The sequence below is a fragment of the Ogataea philodendri genome (assembly GCF_020536065.1).
Source record: "Ogataea philodendri strain CBS6075 chromosome Unknown scaffold2, whole genome shotgun sequence".
NCBI classification, from domain to species: Eukaryota; Fungi; Ascomycota; class Pichiomycetes; order Pichiales; family Pichiaceae; genus Ogataea; species Ogataea philodendri.
Window position 1 is genome coordinate 91450 of NW_025764020.1, and position 24783 is coordinate 116232.

General features: G+C 48.7%; 23 protein-coding genes across 23 annotated transcripts; 12 read left to right on the forward strand and 11 right to left on the reverse strand.

The window, feature by feature from the left end:
• Positions 1-495: 495 nt before the first annotated feature.
• OGAPHI_003621 (uncharacterized protein) lies at positions 496-1623 on the forward strand (the record flags this gene model as incomplete). The annotated part of the gene is made up of 1 exon (XM_046204615.1): positions 496-1623. The coding sequence occupies one exon, from the start codon at positions 496-498 to the stop codon at positions 1621-1623; it is 1128 nt and encodes a 375-aa protein (XP_046060641.1).
• A 205-nt stretch (positions 1624-1828) lies between these two features.
• OGAPHI_003622 (uncharacterized protein) lies at positions 1829-2230 on the reverse strand (the record flags this gene model as incomplete). The annotated part of the gene is made up of 1 exon (XM_046204616.1): positions 1829-2230. The coding sequence occupies one exon, from the start codon at positions 2228-2230 to the stop codon at positions 1829-1831; it is 402 nt and encodes a 133-aa protein (XP_046060642.1).
• On the forward strand, positions 1884-3530 carry OGAPHI_003623 (uncharacterized protein; the record flags this gene model as incomplete). The annotated part of the gene is made up of 1 exon (XM_046204617.1): positions 1884-3530. One exon carries the CDS (start codon positions 1884-1886, stop codon positions 3528-3530), a length of 1647 nt encoding a protein of 548 aa, XP_046060643.1.
• On the reverse strand, positions 2318-2866 carry OGAPHI_003624 (uncharacterized protein; the record flags this gene model as incomplete). Its single annotated transcript, XM_046204618.1, has 1 exon — positions 2318-2866. One exon carries the CDS (start codon positions 2864-2866, stop codon positions 2318-2320), a length of 549 nt encoding a protein of 182 aa, XP_046060644.1.
• Positions 3531-3738: 208 nt separating the features above from the next.
• OGAPHI_003625 (uncharacterized protein) lies at positions 3739-7620 on the forward strand (the record flags this gene model as incomplete). Its single annotated transcript, XM_046204619.1, has 1 exon — positions 3739-7620. The coding sequence occupies one exon, from the start codon at positions 3739-3741 to the stop codon at positions 7618-7620; it is 3882 nt and encodes a 1293-aa protein (XP_046060645.1).
• Positions 3975-4946, reverse strand: OGAPHI_003626 (uncharacterized protein; the record flags this gene model as incomplete). Its single annotated transcript, XM_046204620.1, has 2 exons — positions 3975-4252; positions 4808-4946. 2 exons carry the CDS (start codon positions 4944-4946, stop codon positions 3975-3977), a joined length of 417 nt encoding a protein of 138 aa, XP_046060646.1.
• OGAPHI_003627 (uncharacterized protein) lies at positions 5289-5546 on the reverse strand (the record flags this gene model as incomplete). Its single annotated transcript, XM_046204621.1, has 1 exon — positions 5289-5546. The coding sequence occupies one exon, from the start codon at positions 5544-5546 to the stop codon at positions 5289-5291; it is 258 nt and encodes an 85-aa protein (XP_046060647.1).
• On the reverse strand, positions 5631-6272 carry OGAPHI_003628 (uncharacterized protein; the record flags this gene model as incomplete). The annotated part of the gene is made up of 1 exon (XM_046204623.1): positions 5631-6272. The coding sequence occupies one exon, from the start codon at positions 6270-6272 to the stop codon at positions 5631-5633; it is 642 nt and encodes a 213-aa protein (XP_046060648.1).
• A 113-nt stretch (positions 7621-7733) lies between the features above and the next one.
• OGAPHI_003629 (uncharacterized protein) lies at positions 7734-8873 on the forward strand (the record flags this gene model as incomplete). Its single annotated transcript, XM_046204624.1, has 1 exon — positions 7734-8873. One exon carries the CDS (start codon positions 7734-7736, stop codon positions 8871-8873), a length of 1140 nt encoding a protein of 379 aa, XP_046060649.1.
• A 38-nt stretch (positions 8874-8911) lies between these two features.
• Positions 8912-11947, reverse strand: OGAPHI_003630 (uncharacterized protein; the record flags this gene model as incomplete). Its single annotated transcript, XM_046204625.1, has 1 exon — positions 8912-11947. The coding sequence occupies one exon, from the start codon at positions 11945-11947 to the stop codon at positions 8912-8914; it is 3036 nt and encodes a 1011-aa protein (XP_046060650.1).
• OGAPHI_003631 (uncharacterized protein) lies at positions 9291-10460 on the forward strand (the record flags this gene model as incomplete). The annotated part of the gene is made up of 2 exons (XM_046204626.1): positions 9291-9538; positions 10040-10460. 2 exons carry the CDS (start codon positions 9291-9293, stop codon positions 10458-10460), a joined length of 669 nt encoding a protein of 222 aa, XP_046060651.1.
• Positions 10506-11455, forward strand: OGAPHI_003632 (uncharacterized protein; the record flags this gene model as incomplete). Its single annotated transcript, XM_046204627.1, has 3 exons — positions 10506-10573; positions 10702-10951; positions 11102-11455. 3 exons carry the CDS (start codon positions 10506-10508, stop codon positions 11453-11455), a joined length of 672 nt encoding a protein of 223 aa, XP_046060652.1.
• Positions 11815-12911, forward strand: OGAPHI_003633 (uncharacterized protein; the record flags this gene model as incomplete). Its single annotated transcript, XM_046204628.1, has 2 exons — positions 11815-11937; positions 12351-12911. The coding sequence occupies 2 exons, from the start codon at positions 11815-11817 to the stop codon at positions 12909-12911; spliced, it is 684 nt and encodes a 227-aa protein (XP_046060653.1).
• Positions 12215-14473, reverse strand: OGAPHI_003634 (uncharacterized protein; the record flags this gene model as incomplete). Its single annotated transcript, XM_046204629.1, has 1 exon — positions 12215-14473. The coding sequence occupies one exon, from the start codon at positions 14471-14473 to the stop codon at positions 12215-12217; it is 2259 nt and encodes a 752-aa protein (XP_046060654.1).
• Positions 14474-14707: 234 nt separating this feature from the next.
• OGAPHI_003635 (uncharacterized protein) lies at positions 14708-15619 on the forward strand (the record flags this gene model as incomplete). The annotated part of the gene is made up of 1 exon (XM_046204630.1): positions 14708-15619. One exon carries the CDS (start codon positions 14708-14710, stop codon positions 15617-15619), a length of 912 nt encoding a protein of 303 aa, XP_046060655.1.
• A 105-nt stretch (positions 15620-15724) lies between these two features.
• OGAPHI_003636 (uncharacterized protein) lies at positions 15725-18541 on the reverse strand (the record flags this gene model as incomplete). Its single annotated transcript, XM_046204631.1, has 1 exon — positions 15725-18541. One exon carries the CDS (start codon positions 18539-18541, stop codon positions 15725-15727), a length of 2817 nt encoding a protein of 938 aa, XP_046060656.1.
• Positions 16326-17150, forward strand: OGAPHI_003637 (uncharacterized protein; the record flags this gene model as incomplete). The annotated part of the gene is made up of 2 exons (XM_046204632.1): positions 16326-16399; positions 16796-17150. 2 exons carry the CDS (start codon positions 16326-16328, stop codon positions 17148-17150), a joined length of 429 nt encoding a protein of 142 aa, XP_046060657.1.
• On the forward strand, positions 18192-18413 carry OGAPHI_003638 (uncharacterized protein; the record flags this gene model as incomplete). Its single annotated transcript, XM_046204634.1, has 1 exon — positions 18192-18413. The coding sequence occupies one exon, from the start codon at positions 18192-18194 to the stop codon at positions 18411-18413; it is 222 nt and encodes a 73-aa protein (XP_046060658.1).
• Positions 18542-18905: 364 nt separating the features above from the next.
• Positions 18906-20609, forward strand: OGAPHI_003639 (uncharacterized protein; the record flags this gene model as incomplete). The annotated part of the gene is made up of 1 exon (XM_046204635.1): positions 18906-20609. The coding sequence occupies one exon, from the start codon at positions 18906-18908 to the stop codon at positions 20607-20609; it is 1704 nt and encodes a 567-aa protein (XP_046060659.1).
• OGAPHI_003640 (uncharacterized protein) lies at positions 19772-20308 on the reverse strand (the record flags this gene model as incomplete). The annotated part of the gene is made up of 2 exons (XM_046204636.1): positions 19772-19907; positions 20106-20308. 2 exons carry the CDS (start codon positions 20306-20308, stop codon positions 19772-19774), a joined length of 339 nt encoding a protein of 112 aa, XP_046060660.1.
• Positions 20610-20630: 21 nt separating the features above from the next.
• On the reverse strand, positions 20631-21284 carry OGAPHI_003641 (uncharacterized protein; the record flags this gene model as incomplete). Its single annotated transcript, XM_046204637.1, has 1 exon — positions 20631-21284. One exon carries the CDS (start codon positions 21282-21284, stop codon positions 20631-20633), a length of 654 nt encoding a protein of 217 aa, XP_046060661.1.
• Positions 21285-21687: 403 nt separating this feature from the next.
• On the forward strand, positions 21688-22884 carry OGAPHI_003642 (uncharacterized protein; the record flags this gene model as incomplete). The annotated part of the gene is made up of 1 exon (XM_046204638.1): positions 21688-22884. The coding sequence occupies one exon, from the start codon at positions 21688-21690 to the stop codon at positions 22882-22884; it is 1197 nt and encodes a 398-aa protein (XP_046060662.1).
• On the reverse strand, positions 22881-24614 carry OGAPHI_003643 (uncharacterized protein; the record flags this gene model as incomplete). Its single annotated transcript, XM_046204639.1, has 1 exon — positions 22881-24614. One exon carries the CDS (start codon positions 24612-24614, stop codon positions 22881-22883), a length of 1734 nt encoding a protein of 577 aa, XP_046060663.1.
• Between the last annotated feature and the right edge of the window lie 169 nt (positions 24615-24783).

A 24783-nucleotide genomic window follows, 5' to 3' on the forward strand; every position in this document is an offset into this window, starting at 1 on the left:
CTTCTGGGCTCCACGAGCGGATGTAATTGGCATAAATATGTGATTGCCCACATGAGGAACATCATTGCCAACGTTAATGACACTGTACTTCTCCAAACACTAAAGATAGATGTTAGTCTTTTGGAACCCCTATGCTGATTGTATACTTACGTTTGGTTTTCTTTAGGTGCAAATCTCCAAAACACAGTCCCCAAAACAGAGGTTGCAATAAGTGTCCATATGACAGTCCAGCTAAATCGTTAGTTCTCTAGTTTCATCCAGAACACCTCATATCACTTACCCGCTCATTTTATGCTAATTTGTGGCGTTTCCAACAGGTCCGATTATCCAAAAGCGTTCAATCACAGAAAAGGAGTACGTTCGCAGTTCTTGAACAATTAGATTGACTAATTATTGGTTGTTTTGGTTGGTGCTCGAAAATACCTTACAGCATACAATTTTTGAGCAGCAATTTTTTATAGACACTTCAGATGGCCAATTACTTCATTTCAACAAATGTCTAAACTTCCTCCCCAATTATTACAATGGCTATATAGAGTGATCCAACCTCAGTACTCGCATCCTGTACTGACCTATCAGGATGTTTCTTTGGTTCTTATGTGCTATCCATCGTTCAGGGTCAAGACAGACGTACATGTTATTGATTCAGGAAAACCTGAACTCATGGTCAAGATCTCAGGGCTCAGCGACGAAAAAGTCGAATTTGACATTTGGGTTCCTTTGGAGTACCCAAGAATGCCTCCTTTGATCTACGTTCTGCCTGGTCCCGAGACCCAATTGATGCCAAATAACTACATGGACACAAACGGCCGATTTTACCATCCGTTTTTAAGTGATTGGCTTCAACTGTTCAGCCAGGACACCTCCAACGATAACATGGCCCCACAAAATAATAGACTGCTACGACTGGTTGAGATATTTCTAAGTTGCATCAAGTCCCATCCTCCTGTTTCAAGATCAAATAGTCCAGCGCTGCCCAAACTTCCGCCTAAGCCAAGTGCGCCACCTGTTCAGGACTCACCAAAACTTACACAGCACAAGATTAGTTTGATGACTTTGCCCTCAGAGAACCCTACGGAGACCACCAAGTCCAAGCCTCCACTTCTGCCTCCAAATCCAAACAGAAACCAAGTGATCAACAACCTGAAGATCATCTTGGAGGGCGAAAAGACCAAAATGATACAGACTTTTGACACAGACACATTGGAAGGACTTATAGGTCTTCAGAACCAGCTAATCGGTCTTACAGAAAGAACGTTGAACGACCAGAACTACCTGTCATACTTATCAGAAACCATTGCCAAGCAGGATCGGATTCTGGAAACCAAAATCGGAGAGCTGACCGCACTCAACTCGAAGCTTGAACACGACCATGACACAGTGATTACGAAAATCGATACACATTTGGTGGCTGAGACCCCTGTTTTCAACCAGCTTTATAAACTAGTCACGAGATCCAAAGCTCTAGAAGACCTGCTTTACAACCTGGATAAGATCCACGAAGCTGGAAAACTGGATTTCGCCACTTATCTAAAGACCGTCCGCCAGCTCGCGCGCGAGCAGTGCCTGCTCAAGCTCCATATCGAGAAACTGGCCAACATCTGCAACCTCGATCTTAGTTGACCTGTCCGCCACACCTCGCACCGAGCAGGCCCTGGATGGGGGTTTTGAAAAATTTGAGTGATTTTCCAAAAAAATCTCCCTCATCTGGCAGTTAGGAATTTTTTTGCTTCAAGATTAAATTTAAAGTTCATACAAAAACAACCTTTCAAACACCGCCTTCCAATCATTGACAACGGTACTAGGGTATCGCATATTCTCGTTTGAGTTACGTGTTTTGGTGATTTTCCACCAATCGAAAATCGGGCATCAAGAAGAGGTAAATGGCCGCCTCAGAAACAGCTGAAAGACACCCTAATTCAGCCATGACCAAGCTGGGGAAAATGCTGGGGATCTCGTCCACGAAGCAGAGCTCAAGAACAGAGTCCAATTCTGCGTCTTCGAGTTCAAATGCCTCGTTGAGCTCCATACCCTCGTCTCCTACTTTGCAAGGCAAACCCCCTTCTTCAGACTTGACCAGCAAAGATCTTAGGTTGCATTCGAGCTCCAATTCGTCTTTGGCTAACGCTTCTGTGACTACTGCAGGTAACAGAAAAGTGAAGAGCCCGGGACAAAGCTCCTCAAATGTGACCGGCCACGTTGCTCCTATCAATTTGAACTCCTCTGACATTCCAAATTTATCCAGATCGGGATCTGTGATTTCCAAGGCTGCGCCAGTCGCAAGATTTGTTATGAGAGAGGACGGAACACACGAGCATCAGTTCCGTAACACTAAAAGACAGGAAAAGTTGGGCCAGATGGTGAAGGATTGGCTTGGAGCCAAAAAGTTGAGAAATTCAGCAGTTTCAGCCATCCCAAACATTCTTTCCTCGACCAATCTTGCTGCTCTTGACAACGAGGCCAAAGCCAGAATGGATGCAGCCTCCAACAAAGATTTACCTCCAACTCTGTTGTCTGGGTTGCTGAACCAGGTGAAAAGAGGCGATATTACGCAGTTTTCAGGACCCCAAAACTCCATCCAGCAGCCTACAACCGCCATCAGTGTTAATATGAAGCCAGAAGAGGCAGATAATCGCTTGTTTGTGGAGAAATACGGAGAGTGCCAGGAGGTTATTGGCAGAGGAGCATTTGGAGTTGTGCGGGTTGCACATAAAAAACTGGCTGGGCCCGGACCAGACGGAGCAAACGAGATACTTTTCGCTGTGAAGGAGTTTAGAAGACGGCCAAACGAGAGCGACTCGCGGTACTCCAAGAGACTCACCAGCGAGTTTTGCATTTCGTCGTCATTGAAGCATCTAAACATCATTTCCACCGTGGATTTGCTGAAGGACGCAAAAAGCGATTATTGCGAGGTGATGGAGTACTGTTCTGGAGGAGACTTGTACTCTTTGATTGTTACTGCCGGTAAGCTGGAGTACGCGGAGGCAGACTGTTTCTTCAAGCAGCTGACCAGGGGATTGAACTACATGCACAAGATGGGAGTTGCACATAGAGATCTCAAGCCGGAGAATTTGCTCCTGACAGCAAGAGGCACGTTGAAAATCACTGATTTCGGTAACGCCGAGTGTTTCAAAATGGCATGGGAAGACGAGATTCAGTACAGTCGGGGTATTTGTGGGTCGTCTCCATACATTGCTCCGGAAGAGTACACGCAGAAAGAGTTTGATCCACGGCCAATTGATGTCTGGGCATGTGGAGTGATCTACATGGCTATGCGGACTGGTCGTCAACTGTGGAAGCTTGCCAACATCGAGGACGAGTTTTTCACCACGTATCTGCAAAAACGTAAGGACGCCAAGGGCTACGAGCCGATCGAGGGTCTGAAGCGTGCACGGTGTCGGAACGTGATTTACTCGATTTTGGACCCTGTTCCCCAACGACGGATCACGTGCGCGCAGATCCTGAACAGCGAGTGGGTGCGGGAGATCAAGATATGCAAAGCAGGCGACTGCGGTAAGCGCCCAGAGTAGAAGTAACTGTGTACTATCTAGCATTAACGAGTTAACGAGAACATTCAAAAAAAAGCCAGTGCAAAGATGTTGAACAATAGGTGCTAAAATTTCAGGATCTTCAAATATTATCGAAAGATCCTACTACATTCGAAGAACGAATCCCCGAACCGACTAAATTAATGGTCAGAGTCAAATTACCAATACAGAAATCACAACTTGGGTAGATATGGAATCGACCACATACCTGCTCCAGACGTGGGAGCGTCTTATATTGGTCAAGTTCACTGCGTGGGTGAAGTTGCTGCAAAAAAGACATCACGCCATTTTACACCATTTATTACTACACCCAACAGCATACATTCTTTGGCCCACTACTTTTCTGTTTGTGTTGAGCTATCCTGCGCTGTATTCTCTTTACGCGTCAACGTCGGGGGTGTTTACCGGGAGTTTGAGCGATCTTAATTATATTAAGTCTGTGGACATCCAGCCAAGCTCAGACTTGTATTCGAGTCCCGACTTCTTCCTCAAGAGCATTTGGATCCAACCTAATTTGGAATCTGGACTGGATTCGCGAAACTCCAGCGAATTGGGGCTTTTTGACGTGGGGATTGGGCCCAAAGAGTCTTCTGGGGCTTTGGATAAGAAGTTTCTGCTGGAAGTATTCAACCTACAACAAACACTGTTTACGAACGTTCTACAGAATGATGAGAGAATCGGAAAGGATACCGTCTCGATCCATTCTCCGTTGGAATATTGGAATAACGACAAACAATTGCTAATTAACGACCAAAACCCGCTCAGAACAGTCCATTATAAAGGCTCTCACAATTCCGTCCTGGGAATCCCGTTTTCTCAGTACAAACTATTCTCGGGGATTGTGAAGGTCGACGGACTCATTAAGAGCGCAAAAGCGTTGCAACTCTGTGTCATTTATCCGGCCAACGTGGCTAATTTGGTAGAAGAGGTTTGGCAGTCCAACGTCCATAAGCTCAACGATTGGGACCAGATCATAGCCTATGACACACAAACGCCCGCCCACGAGAACTATCAACTCTCGTACAAAACATGCAACTTGTTCGAAACAACGCTCATCACCCTGGCTCCATTAATAGTGGTTGCTTATGTGCTTGTTTCTCTCACTAATATACACTCAGTCAAATCAAGAGCAGGACTTCTGCTGGCCTACGTGGTAGAGATCACTCTCTCCATATTCTCGAGCGCCACAATCACATCATACTTTTATCGCTCTTTGGACTTGTCTCAATATCCCGTTCCAATTACCTTATCACTGATACTTTTTGTTAGCATCGAGAATATGTTCCGTTTGGTTGTTGCCATATCCAAGACGTCGGACGAGCTGTCTGTTGGGACTCGTATGGCCAAGGCTGTTTTGTCTAGCCATCCAGTGTCCACAACCAACGTTATAGCAGACATTCTCCTGATGGTGTTCGCATCTCCTTTCATCAGCCCATGGGCCAGACAACACTGTGTGTTTGTTGCTCTTACCCTCACATTCGACCACCTTCTGCATATCACGTATTTCACCACTGTTCTGGGCATCGATATAAGGAGATCCGAGCTTCAGGACTTGCTGCAACGATCAAACAAGTCCGAACAATCAGAGGACTCTGAAAATAACCTCAAGCCTCTTGGCAGCGGTTCGATCTTGTCAAGTCTGCTGCTAACAAGCAAGTACAACTCTTCAGGATCTCACACGATTTTAGCCATACTGGGACAGTATTTGCTCAAGATCAAGCTGCCTCTGTTCAAGTCTGCTCAAACCAGCGTCATTGCAGCATTCATTCTTCTGGTTTTGAGCTTGAAATGGACAAGCGGTGTGACTTTGAATGTTTCTTCCAATATACTATCACTGCACTCGAAAACGCACGCTTCAATTGACACGCTGTGGAACTTGTCATTTGATTTCTTCCCCAGTAAACGCGTTTTGGCAGCAGAGCTCTCAAAGAAATACTTTTCTCTCTTCAAAGTGACCAAGAACCCAATGGTTGTCTCGATCATCAACCCAACAGTCATTATGAGCCGAAACCTCGCTGGGTCCAGCGGCCAGGAACCGATTATCGGCCTGGATAACGGCACCACGTTCAATTTCGATATGTTTTATTTCCTGGAGTTTTTGAGCTGTTTGCTGTTTGTGGCATCCAGCGCTCCTCTGGTGCTCAAATATTCTTTGGACAAAGACGGAATCAACATGTCGGCGGGGATCGACGATGTCACCGAGCTGTCTTCGGACCAACAACACAAGTCGTTCAACTCAAAAGAGTTGAACCACGGCCATTTCTTGGACGTTGTTCGCGTTGCCACGTCTGCCTGCCCGTTCATCGTGTCTGTGGGAATGGACCACAAGGTGCTGGTGTGGTCTCCAATGAGCAACCCGCTTCCTGCGCCTACACAGCTTCCAGTCAGCGGCCGGTTCTTGCCAGTGACCCATGTGGTGATGTCTCCTTCGGGTGCTCTCATCACGGTGTTCAGCAAGTGCGGAGTCGTCAAGTGCTGGTCCAGATTCACAATGTCGTGGATCTGGACGTACCAGATCGACGAGCTCGCCAACGCCACTCCTCTGGAAGCGTTTTTCAGGATCCGCACAAAAACCACTGTCAAGAGGTCCAGAGCGCTGGTTTCGGGAAAGTCCAAGCTTTCGAAAGAAGTGCAAGTGGACAACGACGGCTCCTCTAGTGACAGTCCAACACCTCCTCCACAGAGACCAACCGCGAGAAGACCGAGCTTCAACCCTGCGTTCATTCATACCCGGTCTGCCTCCGTGGACTCTTCGTATGACAGAGGCAAAGTTCCGAACCCTAAGGAGCAGATGAAAGGCAAGGAGTTTTTGATGGTGCTCAAGAGCGGCGACATGTTGACGATCGACTGCGAGGACGGGTCTTTGAGTAAAGTGAAGCTGACGGACTCTACGCTGGTGTGCTGCAAGAAGATGGTCACTCCAAGAGTCAACGACCGGATTGTTGGGGTTCTTTCGACCGGCTCTTTGGTGGTTGCTACCGTGATTAATAACAAATGGAAGGTGAGGAACGTCAAGGTGCAGACGGACAGCTACAATTCGGGAGAGCGGCTGGTGACGCCTGCTGTGATCAGCAGGACGTCTTCGATGAACCAGAAGTCGATTGAGTCGTTTCAGCGACTACGTGCAAACCTGCCCGTGAACGTGCAGTCGTCGATCAAGTTCCAAGCGGAGCCGGAGCCTGCTCTGAAGGACTTCACTGGCGCGGTGATCGAGCCTGTTCCGTTTGTTGGTATGTTTGTGAGAGCTCACGACTTGACTGCGGAGCTGATCGACGTCACGTCCGGAACTTTGCTTAAGAGCATGAGCATCGGGCAGTTCAAGCCCAACACGTTCCGCGTGTTCCATCCGGAGCCGTCGCACTGTCGGTTCTGTGGCTGTGCGTCGGTGAGCTCGTTCTCGATCGCGTACACGGAGCTCGAGACAGACACGCTGATCATGCACACGTTTTCGATCGACAACAAGGCCAAGAACAGCATCTGCATGCGTGTGGAGAGAGACCCGCGCGAGACGCGGTGCCTGGGGTTTGCGTCTGTGACGGAGCACCAGCACTGGCTGAGCAAGGTGGAAGGATGGTGCACCACAGACTTGAACCTGATTGTGGGTGTGCGGCAGAAGGAGACGCAGGAGGACGAGCAGAGCGACGAGACGGTGTACACGAACTCGGTCGAGCTGATTCGGCGCTCGCGCGACCTCAAGAGCCGGCGCAAGAAGACGGTGCGAACCGAAAAGAAGCTGAGCGACATCTGGGAGGGCTGGACGATGACCGCGTCGGGCCAGGTGAAGTACTACGACATTCCCGACGGGGAAGAGTCGGGGCTTTTGATCAAGAAGCTCGGGCCGGTGCAGAAGTTCGGCCACAAGTCTATTGTTGTCCCATTCGGCAATATTATCAAGATCCTGTATCTGGGGAACGACAACTTAATAGAGGACACCGACCGGGAACGCGAGCGCGGAGGCTCGACGCTGCGGCCGCCGCGGTCGTTGAGCTTCATCAACAGAAGACAGAAGATGAAGCTGACGAACTACGAGCTGACGCATTCGACCAACTTCAACGATATCTACGAGGAGTAGGCCGCAAAAAAATAACTTTTAGTCAACCTATACATAACTTTTTCAATAACACATACATATCTCGAAATAAAATAAAATAAAATAAAATAAAGTAAAATAAATAACCACCACATATGCCTCCTCACAGAAAAAGAGGAAGACCTCCGAACGCGTTTTACGAGAAACAGGGCCTGTTGCCGCCATCGCGCCAGTCGCATGCGCGCGAGGCGCCTCCGCCCGTGGTGCGCGAACCGCCTCCTCCCACGAACCTGTTTTCGCATCCCGTCTTCAACCTGCCCATTCCGCCGCCCAACTCGGTCGAAGCGCAGCTGTTGAACGACGAGGTCGACGTTTTCTCGTTCAGACAGTCGGCCGGGTTCAAGTTCAAGCTCAATAACGACCTGTTGGAGAACGTGGTCAGCAAATACCTCCCCTTGGACAAAATCGTGCCTCCGGCGTCGTTCCCCGGGTGCGTGATAGGGGGCCGTGCAATCGAGTCTGAGCCGGCCCCTACCGAGGAGGAGATCGCACAGAGCCTCGAGAACCCCAATGCCGAGGACTCGCACTGCGGCGACCTCAAGGTGCTGAAATTGAAGGAGTCGTTTATCGAAAAGCAAATAACCACACTGGAGTCCGATAACTCGAGCCAAACGCTGGACGAGAAGTTTGAGTTCGAGACAGAAAAAATCAAGCAGCTGTGCGACGGGTACCAGAACTACGACGTGCGCAAGATCGACGAGTTCCAGGCCAGTTTGGACTCGATCGAAAAGGACCTCGAGGTCAAGTTCCAGGTGAAGGTGCAGCCGGAGCACAAGTACAAGCAGTACCAGCAGGGATTCGGGCAGATTGAGCGGAAAGCAAGCTCGTTCGAAGAACACAGACAGGCCAAGGACCGGCTTGCGCGACTGAGACAGGAACAGGCAGACAGAAAGCTGCGCGAGGAGCAGGAGCTCGCAGAAAAGAGACGGCTACAGGAGGAAGAGGCCCGCAAGCAGCAGGAGGAGGAACTGCGCAAGGCGCAAGAGGAGAACAACAAGCGGGCGTCGGAGGCCGCAACCATGCCCATTGCGGTGCCCGGCTCGTCGCAGCCTGGGATGTTGGCAGACAGCAACTTTGACGATCCGTTCGGCACCGCGGGGCAGAACGGCAACTTCGAGTTCGACAACAACCTGCTATACGGCGGCGCGGACGACCTGATCATGGCGGACGACGGCGGGTTTGGCGCGCTCGACGACCAGGTGTTCCTGGGCAACCTGGACGAACACTTGGAGTAAATGTAGTGTATTTCTAGAATCCTAATATAGACGGGAGCTCAGTTTCCAAAGACCTGGTTCCAGCGCTTAATCACGCGGCCTGTAGCGAAGCCGACGGTCACCAGCGTGAGGATGACGTTCATGGCAATCAATATGATCCCATTTAGCATGAATCGGGGCGCAAAGATCTTCCAGACCATCAAGTGTCTTCTGAAATGGTTGGTCATGATGAGCGTCGATAGTGTCAGACATAGCTGGTAGATGATCAAAGTGGACGAGTTCTCGACGATCTTGGAGATCAGCGAGATAGCCTTGCTGGTGGGAGGAATCTTCCACAGACACATCAGCGAGATGCACAGACAAACAATGATGAACGGCCCGAGAGTGTCGAGAATGATGGAGATATGAGTCAGCGGGAACACGATGGTTTCTGTGATAATGAACCCAGTGTCCCAGTGGATCGCCTGTAACGTCGCCTGGTGGCCCGTGCTGAAGAAGTGCAGATACGCCAACAGTCCCATGGTGACCACGGAAACGAGATTTGTGCGGATCTTGAGGATGTCGATCAGCTCCAGCAGCGTGAGGATCTGGTTGATCAACAGTGCCAGTGAAACAATGCCCAACGGCTTGTTCACAAGCAGCACAGCGCACAAAATGTTGATCACAAACAGGAAATACGCGGACCCGTACACGTTGCCGTAGCCGATGATGTTGGCGGTCCGCAGCACCTGGCGGCCAGACTGGTTCGACCCCAAGTCGATCTTGATACAGAGTGGGCCCAACGACCACCCGAAGTTGCTTGCTATCAGCGAAATGCCCATCACGATCCGCGCGATGGTCAACCGTGTGACCTTGAACGTTTCAAGCGGAACCTGGATCTTGGAGTTGAAGTAATCACTGTTCTCGATGTATTCCAGAGTCCACATCAATGCTATCAAAAGCATCAGTCCTCTGAGTCCCTTAGAGACCCACAACTGGGCAGCTCCTTGGTAAGACTGGCTTATATCGAAGAACTTCTCGATCATTTTGGGGAGCAGGAAAGCAAAAACGTAAATCAGACCAACAGACCACCAGGTGGTCTCGAAGTTGCTCACGCATTTGGAACCTTGTTCTTCACGACACAGTCTGATTGTGGAAGTGAGTCGCGTTAGAAGAACGAAAACAACCGAATGGTAGACACCCAGCAGCCGTTTCCGCGAATCTTTGAGCTTGAACGATTTGAAGACGGCACAGAAACCAAACGTGATGAGCCAGAACGCCACGATCTTGTCTTCCCAAATAACAAACGAGTTCGAGGTGAAGATCAATGAGTGCATGAGAATCAATGCCAAAGCGAAATACGTCCACCCGTTCTGGATCAGGTTCTCCTTCACTTGTGAAAACAGCCACGGAATCGAGTATCTGTCTATAATAGGAGCAAGTATGCCGTTGATGATACCGAGAGAAACCCCAAGAAGAACAGACCACAGCATACTGAGGTTCTCTGGTTTAAATATTAAGGTGAACGACACCGTCAACAGTGTATGGACCATGGTCATAGCAGCAGACGAGGTGATGAACTGGGAATTCAATTGTGTGATCACCACGAGCGGAACCAATTTCGTGTAGATGATTAATAGTCCAAGAGAGATTGCAACAATTCCAATCCCAATAATGATACAGACATTGTCAAATGTCGCCCAAAGAGACTTACATTTGTCCAAAGATAATGCTTGGTATTCGTAGCATTTCGCGTTGAAAGCGATTAGAGTTAACTGGTCGGGGCTTTTTTTCTGCAAAATGTCCCAGTCAGATGAAAGTTCGTTGAACATGGCGTTGATTTCCTCGTCAGACGAAAGCTGGTCCGAAGCCTGTCTATAATTATGGATTTGCTGACATGTGAGGAAATTCGATTTGGCCAATTCAAGCTGGTTTTTGCTGTTGGGTCCAATAAATGCTTCTTCGATTGGCGATCCCAGGTTGTTGAATGGAACAGGAAGTCCCATCATCATGGAAAAGGTGGGAACCAGATCGATCTGGTTCACTGCCCTGAAGTCATTGCCCAAATTGGATATGTTGTAATGGTCGTTGGAAAGTCTGCCAAAATAATCGCGTTTGGAGTACATGAATAAAGCCGCTTCCAATTCGTCCTTGGACTCTCCTCCGTGGTTTCCGGTGAAATCCATACCGTGGTCGCCGAAAACAACCAGCAGTGTATCTTCGTCGATGCTGTCGATCACATCGCCAATGATGGAATTCATCTGGTCCAGTTTCTGTTTCATGGCATAGTGTCTTGGGCCATAACGGTGTCCACAATGGTCAACTCCGAGGAAATGGCCAATCAGCACGTCCCATTCGGTGCCTTGGTCTTTGATCATCGGGTAAAGATGCTCAATCACACCGTTGTCAACACTATGAAGGTCCCAGACGTTCAACGAAGGGAACGGAAACGTCATGTTCGGGTGCAGGAACGGAGAAAACAGCGCGGTCCAAGTATCGTCGCCGACAAACGCCACGTTTTTGCCAAAACTGTGCAATTGAGACACCCAGTTGTCCTCGTCGATGGTGTCTCCATCGAAGTTGGATCCTGCGTCAACAAACGTCGGCAAAGAGCCGGTGGTTAATCCTTTAAGTCGCTGTAATGTTGTTGTTGGAGGATCGGCAATGAACTTGAGTAATAGAGAATTTTGCGGGTGGTTTGCAAACTGCTCATACAAAATGGGGAAATTGTTGTGATAGTACGGATCTGCCGCTTGGTCCTCGACGGGGATCACGAAATCGAATCGTAACGCATCAATTAATAATATGACTGTTTTCTTAAACGGAGAAAACTGGTGGCAAGTTTGGGAATTCTGTTGATCCAAACACGTTGACTGGTTCGGAAGAACCTGTCGAGAAAGCAGAAACCCCTTGGTGAAGAACGCTATTCCGATTATTTGCAACACTGCAAATAAAAACATAACTTTGATGTACTGGCCATGCGATGCACTCACTTTCCGGTTCCGGTACTCATTGCGCTCGTCCATATATCGAAAATACCGTTGTTGTTGATCCATGCGAAGATCCGCTGTCGAAGGCATTCCTTCCTGCTGATCCGGAAGGTCAGGTTGATCCATCTTATCTGTCAAAATTTATAACTCTCTTGCAATTCAACCCAATTTAATTGGTCTAGTTTGCGCTTATTGATTATCTCTCTCTGAATAATTACACTCCTTACTGACCGGATCTGGACATTATTGCAAATCTTGTTGAAGAATTTGGTCAACTTTCAACAAAACAACACAGTAATTAAATTTCATTCGGTATCCAAGGTTTTCCTTCCCAACTACCCGAGTCTATCGTCGCGTCGATTTCGGAGAAGAAATTCAACCGCTTCTATACATTTACCAATGACGAACCGTAGTGACGTGATGGCTCATCGAAACAAGCAGTTTGCGAACGTCCTGTCTGCTCACGTTCTCCTTCATCATCAACAGCTCCAGCGAGTTTTTTCCGTTCATGTATTTGAGCAGCTTGTAGAATAGATTCACCACCTCCAATGGCTGGCCTTCCACGCATTTGGCTATCCATCTCCGTTCCAAAGCAGTCGCGCTTTCCGGGTCCAGCAAAATAGTGTCCTCCTCCTCCTCTTCCTCGAAATATACAGTTCCAGGAGCAACGGAGGTCATGTCGATGTTGGATTCTGAACCGTTGGATGTGGAAACTGAGAACTGGGCAGGTGTCGCCTGTTGGGCCTTGGTGGTGTTGTCCGTGGCAGCGACCTTGTTATCCTCTTCGTCAGACGACGAGTTGTCGCCGGCCTTGGACTTGCGGTTCTTGCGCTCCATTTCCAGCTCTTCGTCAACCTTGATTTTGATCTCCTTGGATATCTTGAGATACAGAAACGTGTGCAGTTGTGTAAGGTATCCGTATTTCAACAGCCAGGCAACAGCATCAAGATACAAGTCTCTGTGGTCTCTGCTGGGGATGATGGTGTTGATTGGGCGCGGTTTGTTGGACGAGGAAGAGATCAACGACAGGAAGTTTGAAAGTGGTGGCAGATTTGGAAACTGTTGTTTGAACAGCGTGGAGTCCTTGTAAACGTTGTACAAAGGCGCCAATGGAGAGACAATATACACGTTTCTGGGACTTAGAGGAAGAAATGCCTTGGCTCTTCGCCAATAAACCAGATGGTTTGCGAAAAGCCGGACTTCAGAGATATCTAGCCCACTTAAAGTAGCCAGTCGCGAAAGACTCTCGCTTGGCTTGATCATGCGGATGAAGTTGGCGATGACGGAGTGCTTTTCGGCTTGAATGTCCTTGATGATAGACTCCGGGTCATCCAAAATTATCAGGGCGTAATATATCATGGAATCGTTGTCAAAATGGGACTTGCCGTTTAGGTTGAGACCCATGGAGTCGAACGGTGACACAGATGAAAGAGACGACCCGGGAAGCAGCTGGATATGCTGTGGAGGAAGATAACTGTACTCTGTTCGAATTGGGATCTGGAAAGAGCGCATCTTGTTGTTGATCTCGATGTTGAGGATCTCGGAGTTGGAGACGGCGTTGTATGTCTGGGCCATCATCTTCGCCAACGACGACCTACTGATGATCTTGTTCCACTGTTCCTTTAGTGGAAGATGAGCCAGCTCATCTTTCAGCTCCAGAATGAGTTTGGACTCGTTCCAAACAAAACTCGATTTCTGCTGCTCGTATCTCAGCAACAGAGCCATCCGACTGGCTATGTAGTGGAACATCTCATCGATCCGGAAATTGTACTCAACAACAGGCGGGTTCAGAACAAACACCAGATGGAACATGTACATGGAGCCGTCCTTTTCTGTTTGAGAGGTGTCGTTGTTGTCTGCGTCGTAATCGTCAGACATGTCCGAATCAGATGATACTTTCTTCTTGCGGCTGGTTTTCTTTTTGCGAGCGCGTTTGTTCGAGGAAGTTCTCCAACTTCCGTCCTCGTTCACGTGGATCGGGAGCCCGAGAAACGCCATGTCGTCCACCGAAAGCTCGAACCTCGAGTTGCACAGCTGTTTTGGCGGAGTCACCAGTTCGCTCACAAAGTCGACGTCAAAACCAAACAATTTATCCAGTTGTGGCGGGGCCGTGTCCTGCTCCGTCGCCGTGGTGGTGCTCATGTCGTTTTGAACAGATGTGTTTGCGCTCTTACTGCTGGAAGAATTATCTGCCTGGGGAACCTGTTCCCCCATAATTATGTTATTCATGAGATTGCGTCGTTTGCTCTCCTTGTTTCGCCGTTTGCGGTCCTGCTCGTCCAGGATCCCCAGTAAACCCTTGCCCAGATGGTTGGTGGTGGAACTGGACGGCACGTTCATGCCACTGCCCGTACTTTCTGCACTGAGACTTCCCCGGCTGCTTCCCTCGGCAGAAACGCTGTAGTCGTCATCATCCTCGTTTTGGAGCTGGTAAAGGTCCATATCTAGCAGCTCGTCGTCCATTTCCTCATTCGAAGAGCTGGAATAGTCGTCGTCCTCCGTGTTGAGGATTTGGTTCCCCAACGGAGTAGGTCGGTAGCCGTACTCATTTGGCTGCGGCGGATAATGGAAAACCAAATGGTTACCATCGTGCGTAGAGATCGTGAGCAGAATCCCCAGCAAACACGGATTGGGCAGATATAGCGTGTTCATCGAGAGGAACTAAATCTTGAATAAATAAACAATTTTATTCCCATACTCTTTCTTGTTAAATGCGTAGAAATGTCTCTTGCAACGTTTAACACCACACACCTGGACTGTGCGAAGTGCAAGGCGAAACGAAGAGTGTACATCACGGATGAGGATCCGTCTACGTTGTCTAAGTACAAGACGTGCGACTCGTGTCGACGCAAGAACAAACTGTACAAAAAGAACCAGAAACTCAAGATGTTGCACAAGCTCAAGTCAATGGATCAGTTGCAACGAGAGGCCAATATGGAACACAACACGTTTGCGGAAAGAGAGCCGGAACCCGCCAAGTCGCTGGACGAAAAAGTCTCGTTCACCTCTTTTTTGGAACGTGTTTCTCATAATAAGGACTCCGACACGATCTCGGTCAAATACACGCGAGCGATTCCGGAGTTTATCATCCGTCGATACGACTCGAACCAGATCATTCTGAATCGGCCCGAATACGCAAGCGTCACCACCGTGGAGCAGAAAATCGCCAGCTACAGAGAGGAGGTCAAGGAACGGCTCAAACTGCACTATTTGAACCGATTGTTTGACATTCTTGACCAGATGGGGTTTGTGTTCAAGACGCGGTCCACAAACTGGAAAAGCGGAAAATTCTACGCCCAGATGTTGTGTCAACAGGACGTTGGTAACAAACGCAAAGATTTGAGTTTATTGGTGGAAGACGCAGAAGAAAACGAATCCGAGAGCGACACCGACGAGGTAGTCAACAGCTCCAAGTCTGAGGTTTCCCAGCCGCGCAATATGCTGTTGTATCCGTGCCACTCGCGGCTAAATTACTCGTTTGACTCAGTCAACGGCCAATTTTCGCTGGAATATAACCATCTGAACCACCAGCACCTGCCAACCACCAACCCGAGCGACCCAAAGTCAATCGTACATCCGCAGAATTCGGCAGTCAACATTGCCTCGGTCTGGGCCAAGAAAATGTCCCAGGAACCACAGGTGCCAGACCAGTCGGACAACGCATCGCGAACAAAACAGCTGGTGGCTCCCGAACCGCGCGACAACGGCGCCAGCAAGGTCCAGACTGGATCTGCGCTCGCAAATGCTCTGAACTACCTCCACAGAAACATATCCAGCAAGGAATCGACATCAGATTAACATTAACTCAGGGTATATTTTCGGCCTTATGTAAGGAAATCAAAGTTATACATAGCTGGCGACTGGCTCATTATAGAAAAGGAAAGTCCATGGAAAGTTAGATTGTCAATAAGTGTTGCTCATCGGAGTGAAATTAAACTCGGGAGCATTAAACGGGCTGATTTTGTCAAACGTTTTCTGGAAACGCGACCCGGATCCTTGCGCCGGGGCCTCTGCGGTAGGGACGGTTTTGTTGTTGATCCCGAATCTGGACGGTGGTTGCATTGGCTGTTGGAACCCAAGACCCAGACCTTTGTTCACGACGGTAGCTGGTGTCGAAACAGAGCCGTTGTCAGCGATTTCGAGAGCATCGTTCTTGGCGGACAAATTCTCCTTTTCGTTTCGCTGGTCCGGAGTGACGATGTCAAACTCGCACGGCTTGAAAGTTTGGCCCAAAACCTCGAACTTCTGGTTCTTGAGGAAAATCTTGACGTTCTCCAACATCTGGCCAAACTTGTCGGTCTGACCAACCTCTGCCTGTACTTCTTCGTTCAGTCTCTCGTTGGATAGAGAGCTGATACCAAATGCCTCTGGATAGAAGTTGAGGATGACGGAGTCAGTGGTCTTGTTGCTCTTGAGAGAGACTTCAACGTTGTACAACAGTTTCAGCGGAACAATAATGTTGTTGATGAACTCCAGCTGAGCCCGTTTGGCGTGGTGGTAGAGCATGTTGCGCACGTTTTTCACGGCCTCGGTCAGGTCCTTGAAATTGGCAGATTTAAGCAGCTTCAACTCGTACTCGTACGGAAGCAGCTTGACCAGTTCCGCGCAGCACACCTTGGAGTTGTTGTCGATTCCATAGATTTCCAAACTGACAGTGTCCTGATTGGCCTCCTCGTGGTCTAACTTGGGGTATTTGATGTAAGTATTTGTGGTTTTCTCCAGTTCGGTGATGAAGTTGCTGGGTTTTGTCCGGTTTGCGTTCAAGTTGTAATTGAACGGAGTAGACGTTAAGAGTCTCCATTGCGAACGATTTAGCTTGACAACAGAACACGAATAATTGCTGTTCATCACCTTGGCCATCAGCTTCTCCAGCTCTAGCTTGGCCAGCGGAACCTGGGTCTTGTTCTTGGACGGACATTTGATCACAACGTTGTTCTTCCGGATGAAAGACTGTTGGAAGTTGGATGCCTGAAGATTGTTTGGGTCTGAAGCGGACGCATCGTTCAACTCGAACGAGTTCGAGAACTTGATGAACACGTTGAACTTGCGCATGATGGTCTGGACGGTCTGGCCACCAACACCAATGATTTGTCTGTGGAAGGACTCTGGCACGTTGAACGTGAGCATTGTTGGAAGCTCGTCCTCGAAAAGGCCGAGCCCTAAAACAGAGTCCATCAGGTCGTTGCAGTTGATTTCAACGATGAAGTTGTCATCAGTGAAAGGAAGCAGTTTGATCGAAACAGAAGACATGTTCATGATCTTGATGATCTTACCGTTCTTCTTACCTGAAATGAAATCTTTCTCCTTGTTGGAGAGCTCAATCTGGTAAACTATCGAGCTTTTCAGCAGCTTGGTTTCCAAAAACGGCGGGAATTGCGAAAGAGGACCAGAAGCATGTTTCAGCCCTTCAGATCTGCCAATGAACTGGAAAACGTAGTCGTCGTTGAGTTTGGCCAACGAAACTATGGAGTTTGTTCCAAAGGATAACGAGTCGTTGAAACTGAGCAGCTTGCTGACATCGGCAGTTGACGATCCCGAGGTCTTGAACTCGTACTTTGCACTATAGAAACTGGTCATCAGGTTGGTGAACTTCTCGATGGCGATCTCAATGTCCTCGATTGAGTTTCCTTGGAAACTGACGGTATCGCCTGTTCCGCTTGAATTTGAGTAACCCAGCGACGGAACAGAGATAAAACAGCCTGTGCCAAACATGACGTTCTTCAAAAGCTCCGGGTCCTCCATGAACAGGATCAGACTCTCTCTTTTGATAGGCATGACCGAGATCTGTTTGATAAACGGAGTGTTTTCGATCTTGTCGATGATCTCAGAAAGCATGGCCTGGGCCAACAGAACCATGGATTTCAGTCCGGTGATATAGATGGCTGGTTTCTGGACCTCCGTATCTAGCGAGTTGTTGAAGTACAGCTCAGGAACGAGGTTTGGCAGGTAGATGTGGCAGTGTGTTTTCTTGACAATGTTGGTGAAATTGGAAAACTCTGTGCCACCAATCAACGGTAGCAGCGAGAGAGCGCCGATCTCGATAAAGTCGCAGTGCGAAAGCGGGTTTAGGTTGTCGATGAACAACCTGACCTTGTTTTCTGTCACCGTGCAGCAATCCTGGCTCCCAATGATGACAATGTCAAACTTGGAGACACTTTCTTTAGACGGAACAATATAGATGGAGCATTTGTTGTATATGGAAATCTCGTCTAGGTATAATGTTAGCTCCTCTTTGATTTTGCCAATGGACGTGAAACAGTAGTTGTTCTTTGTGAAGTCGATTGTGATCTTACGGCTGGTGATCTCCGAGTAGTTGCGGAAGATTTGCAGTCTAACATTGTTCATTTCTCTCTGCGAAGCGTAGTTTCCAATGACCGAGGTGGTCAGTTTCATCTCTGCTCCTCTGAACTCGTTCAAGATAACCATGATCCCAGAAGCAGCGTACGCGTCGTTTGCGTGGTTCACCACCCGTCTTAGTGGCTCGAGGTTGTCGCACACCAGTGCGTTAGATGCCAGGTTCTGGAAGAACGGGAACGCAGACACGGCATCGGAGGCCACAGGTCGCCAATCGGAATGGACAAGACTCTCATGAAGCGTGTGCTCGGGCTTGACGAAATAGGTGTAGTTAAACGGGATGGTCACTATAAGCCTGTCACTGTCAACAGACTGGACAGATTGCGGCGGATGTTGCTGGAAATCCAAGTTTGAGTATAACGCCATTAAAATGTTGATCTGAGAACCATATAACAGAAGAATAAACGAGCGATAAGAAAACTGTGCTAAACAACAAGGCGTTGAACGGTTTTAACCAAGATTTAATAATTTAAGCCGATACTAAATTATTGACCTTTTTCCCGATTAGGCAAATTATCAACAGCATGCTTAAAATCGCTGGCCAACGAGGTCAAAAAATACGAAAAAATTCACCGCATTGCCAAAGAAAAAAATCTGGCGGCTGTGCGCGAGATGGCCTCATCGTCGCGACGATTTACTTCAAGAAAGTTTTTAAAAGCAAACCCATCCAGCTTGATTATTTTTGTATATTACCGATTTTCTTCCCATTGGTGTTCATGAGCGCTTAGAAATGGAGAGACCGAGATACAGCAGAAAACTATCGTCGTCATCCGTGCACCACAAGCGGTCGAGCTCGAGAAAACAAAGAGGAAGACGCTCGTCGTCGTCGCACTCTATTGTTCGGCCACTTTCTGGGGAATGGCCGTTATCGGACGAGCAGAGCTTCGAGGCAGACTTTTACGAGAGTCGCGCCACCCTCGACAACTCTCTGCCGTTGGACTATTTTAAACAGGACCTTTTGGCCGTGATCCAGAGCCTTCGCATACCCAAATGGCGCAAAATCCCCATCACAGAGTCGTCTTTGCAAGAGCTGGAGTTGCAGCGGATCAGCGGGGCCCTCACCAACTGTGTGTACAAGGTCACCTACAAAAACTACTACCCGTTGCTTCTGAGACTTTACGGTGCAAATGTCGACAATATCATCGACCGGGAGTCCGAGTTGCTCACGTTGCAACGACTCTCGCAGCGAAACATTGGACCCAAGCTACTTGGATGTTTCTCCAACGGCCGGTTCGAGGAGTTCCTTAACAACTCCATCACTCTCAACAAGGAACAGATCAGAGAGCCCAAGGTGAGCCGCATGATTGCCAGAAGAATGAAGGAGCTGCACAACGGTGTTCCGTTGGAATCTAACGAGAAATTACAAGGCCCCAAGGTCTGGGCCCTCATCACCAAATGGGTGCGTTTGGTTGATGACATGGTGAAGGACTCCTCGGAGGAGGATCAGATTAAGGTGTTCATGACTTCGTGGGACAACTACAAGAGAATCATTGCAAGCTACCAAGACTGGCTTTACCAGAGCTACGGCGGACGGATCCACGTGGATGAGAATCTCAAGTTCTGTCACAACGACACCCAGTATGGAAACTTGCTGTTCTACAACAAGTACGACCAGCCGTCTATAGAGGAGGACGACTCGGACGTGGACTCAATGGCACTTGACGAGTCGCTGATTAAGAAAGCCTCATCTCTGTCGATCTCCACCGCCGACACCGTTCCGCTGGTCACGGATCTTAACTACAAGGACGACAAGAAACTTGTTGTGATCGACTTTGAGTACGCCGGACCTAATATGCCTGCCTACGACATCACCAACCATTTTAGCGAGTGGATGGCCAACTATCACACGCTCGACTCCTTCCGACTCCAGGTCCCACGGTATCCAAGCAGAGAGGAACGGATCAACTTCTTGAACACGTACGTGAATTACGTGCCTGGATCGCAGACACCAATGCTGGTTCCACAGCACGGAGGTTCCGGCGTGGCCATGACACCGAACTTTTTGAAACAGCGCTCGTCCTCCGTCGTCAACCTCAAGGAAAGCGACTTGCCAGCACAGGTGATCAAGCTGTACAACGAAACGATCATCTGGCGTGCCTCCAACTCGATCTTCTGGACTCTATGGGGAGTCATCACCAAAGGATCCGTGTCTAATCACCAACATTCGCAGGTCAAGGACGTTTACGAGTCGGGTCCCAACGGCGAGGTGTACAAGGTGACTATCGAGGACGACGTGGATCTGGATGACGAGGCTGCCGTCGAGGAAATCGGCGACGACAACGACGACAACTTTGACTATCTCCAGTACTCGCTGGAGAAAAACGCAATTACCATGGGCGACCTGCTCCAGTTCAACCTGATCACCAAAGACGACTTACACCCTTCGATGCTCTACAGACTCAAAATTCTTGACGCGGAGATTTTGCATGTTTGATATTTATAAAGTACATAGTGATCATTCGAAAAACTCGTCTTCTTCGTTAGCGTCCTGCTCTGCTGGAGCCGACGACGTTTGCGGACCGTCCAGCGAGATGGTCTCTTTGTTGATGGTACGGATACCGTCCTCCAGACTGATTTGCAGCTTGCCTGTGTCCAACAGCTCCGCAATCTTCTTGCGGTACTCTGTTCTCTTTGCTTCTGTCTGCTGTAGCCCCTTACGAGCCTTTTCCGACAGCTCAGAAACGTCTGATGTCACAGGGTACAATGCAATGTACTTTTCTGTCTTGGGGAAGTTCAAAACGTATGCAAGGTCTACTTCGCAGTGCCTAACCACCTTGCGCTGCTTCTTGATCTCTTTCTTCAATGACTGGGCCTCCAGCTCTTTTAGCTCCTTGATGGCCTGCTTGTACTTGCGGACGGCCTTCTTGCGCTCAAAGAACCGCACCTTGTGGTACTTCTGCGCGAGTTTCTTGGCCTTGAGGTTGGTTTGCACGGAAGCGAGCTCCGCTTTCAGAGCGTCCAAGGCTCTCTCGTTCTCGATGCGCACATTTGACGCGAGGTTGTCTTTCTTAAGCAGCCGCGTGATATCTCTGATCTTCTTCTTGATCTTCGAGCTGCCCTGGCCAATCACGCCCGAGATGTCCACGCCCGAGCTGCGTGCTTCCACCATGGTTCTGTATAGGTTTTAATTTTTCCAAAGGAAAAAAAAAATTTAACCAGCCAAAGGCCATCGCGCCGCAACGCCGCAGAGAGGACATGAATCAAAAACACAGGATCGAGCCTGGATGTGCACCCCGTACAGGTGGGTGAAAAGTTATGCAAAAGGATAGTTAGGATTGGTTATGGAAATCCATAACCGCTATCCAGCCACCACATGTTGAGTACATCCCTTTTCTGCCAGAGCGACCGCCACGTCTGCCAGCTGCCACGCACCCGTCACCTGACAGCGTAATTCAGATATTTTATTTGGGTTGCACACTATGGCTTATCAGCAGCAATTATTTAATCAGAGTGGGATTCAATTGACCTTTTGCCACGCTCTGATAAAACTCAACCTGAAACATTATAAAAAAATGGAAGAAGGACTTTCAGGAAATACCAACCCCGTCGTTTCTCACGAACAGGCCGTTGTTGCTGTTGAATCCACGACAGCTGCTCTTGACGTGCTTTCTCTGGATTCTGACAGCTTGGAACGTAGTCCGTGTGCGATCGAGTCCAGATCGTCGTCCTTTGATATGATAGACGACATCAGTTTTCTTGGTGGCAACTCAATGGGCAATGGGTCTGGGCCACAGGCCGCTGTGGAGCCACTTGATTCAATTCAACTAGACGATCTGAAACTAGTTTGGCACGAAGACCCGCTCGCGTACGCAAGCGAGTTCCAACAGTTTTGGACTTCACTAAAGATCAGATTAGAAAAGTCTTCATTGAGCGTGATCTGCGAGCCCTTTGAGAAGAGAGAGCGTGCATTGACGCTGGATGTGGGACTTGAACTCAGGCTGGAGTCTATTCTGAAGAGGATTATTGACGAGAAGTATCAGGACATACGTGGTGACGGAGATGGTGCTTACAAGTTTCTGTGCAATATTGGCGATAAGTTTGGGCCACAAGGGAAGCAACGAACGTGCTCGGAGGAGTATGAAGAGGTTCTGGCCAAGATGGACCTTCCTTACATTAAGATCCCGGTCTATCCCAAACCTATTTCGCGATTACTACGCTTCATTAGGTATTGGTCTCATTTGAAGCGTGCTATCCAAGATACATCTTTTGCGCCGCTTATCGAGCAATTTGAACAAACGTTGAGAGGAGAAGAACCAGTGATGGCAGACTACAACGACGCAGAATTACTGAAAATATTGAAGGCCACTATCAGCCCGTACTATTTCAGACACTACCCAAAACTAGAGAATCTGTCTCCATCGAATACCTCTCTGGACGTGCTCGTCAAATTATACAAAGTGTTCACTCCGGGAGGTTTAAATTCCAACCAAATCACCCACACGGCTCGTCGTATCAAATTATCTGCATGCAAAACAGAACTACGTGCAACATTCCAGGATATCGAGGAATTGCACAAGTTTGCTGCCCTTGTTGGACTAAGCTTCACCGAGCAGGAGTTTTGCGAGAAGATAGTGTTCAGTATGAGAGAACCGTACGTTACGATCGCCATGTCATGCATAGGACAACCAATCACCTACAAAACACTCTTGGATAAACTTGTCTATTACAACCAAGTGCTGAAGACTGAAAGATACACGAAACGTCGCTAGTTATTCGGCCCTTGACACGAGCCCGTCGCGCCTTGTTCGAGTTCTGTCACCCGGGGAGACTTTTTGAGTTTGACCTTGCCGTCCTCGATATCGATCTCGAACCCGGCCTGCTCGAGGATCTGTTTGTTCTGGGCATCGATCGACGTGCCCTTGGCCTCCAACTTGGCGACAAAGTCCTGGTTGCCGGGATTGTCCAGAAGCAAGTATTTGATACACAAGATTGCGCGCTCCTTGATGAACGGCTCGTTTGTGTCGAGGTTGCAATTATTGAGAATCAGCTCGAGCCCGTGGATCTCGCGCATGAGTTCCTGGTTCTTGAAGTTCTGGTAAACCAGCGAGGTGATGATCTCGATCATGATGAGTTTGACCTGCGGAAACTCTTTGGTGTTTGGCGGAGACTGCTCGTCCTTGAGACGTTTGCGGAACGTGTTTCTGTCCACGACCTGGAAAAACGCAACCAGCTGGGGCAGAAACTCGTAGTAGTTGAGCATCTGGCGCACGCTATCGAACTTGGTCAGGCTCGAGAGACTGTCGAGCACCGAGATCAGTTGTTTATGCAAACGAGCAAGCTTCTCCGACTCCTCAGCGCCCAATGTCTGTTTGTCCAGCAACACAGACGCCTCGTGAGAAGCGTACTTGTAGTACTCCGTGATCCATGCCACGATGTTGACCAACTTGAGCTTATCCCACCCTTCTTCTTTGCTAGTTAATATGATTTGGAATACGTTAAGCAGCTCGCTGATCGCGTTGTATGCGGTCTCCTTGTTGGTGTTTGAATTCGCAGCTTCGAGCAGACAAGAGCCCACGCTCTCGTGCGAGATCATATTCATGTACGTGCCGAGATAAACTAGTTCGAGCTGGTCGCACTGTTCCTGGGTGAAATGCTTGCATCCGCGAGAGTAGGGCACGATGTAGGACAGGTAGTTACCCACAAAGACGATGAACCTGACCGAATGGTAGCGGAAGATGCGAGTCAGAAGCTCATCCTGGCTGAAAAGGTTGCGGAAGTACATTAGAATTGCAACTAGCAGGTCAAAGTCGGGCAACACCTGATCGCCGGCTGCATGCCAGTATTGCGGCAGTCTGGTGAGAAAGTCCAGGAACGCGTCCACGTTGTAATCGGGCACAGCCTGCTTAGTCCACTTGGTGTCAATGTTGGTGACGTTGTTCAGATACTGGAAGCACGATGTGATGCTATTGTAATAAATCTCGATACTGTGTTTAGGAGATCTTTCCGGGAAGCTATCGAGGATATCTAGAAATCGAAGACACAGAGGAATGATGTTGTTGAAATGGTTCTGGTACAGCGACTGGATCAAAATGTCTCCCGAGACGTCTTTGCATCTGAGGCCATGAACGTGATAGAACTCAGAACGTTGCTTATCGTCCAGATTGAGCAGGTCCCGTAGCCCCACAATCAGGTTTCGGGCAAGCAGTATAACTCCCCTGATGAGCCGAGTTTTGTACTGCGCCAGGGGCGTGGCAACCAGCTGCGGGTCGGCATCCACAGTCTCCAAATACAGCTGGAACACCTCGTTGATCTTGGTCCAGATTGAAAGCGAATTGGCCAGTTTCTGGCGCTCGATTGTGTCGTTGGCCGTGAGAGTTATTAAGAACGAAAACCGCGAAAGGCAGTCTTTGATTTCAGGCTCAAGCTTTGAAACAGGCTTGGCTGAACGCAGAATCTCGAGGATCTCAGACAGGATAGTCAGACTCTGTTCTCGACTCATGGTGGAAACTGGGCTGGGACTAGTTTGTTGACAAGTTTGTTCTCGGGAAAAGAAGCTTGTCCTGCAGAGCAAACGCAATTAATCTATTATTATAACTCCCGGACCGGGCAAAATTAAAGCTTTTTATGAAAAAAAATCCCGATTGTTAGGGGCCAAAAATAAATCTTGC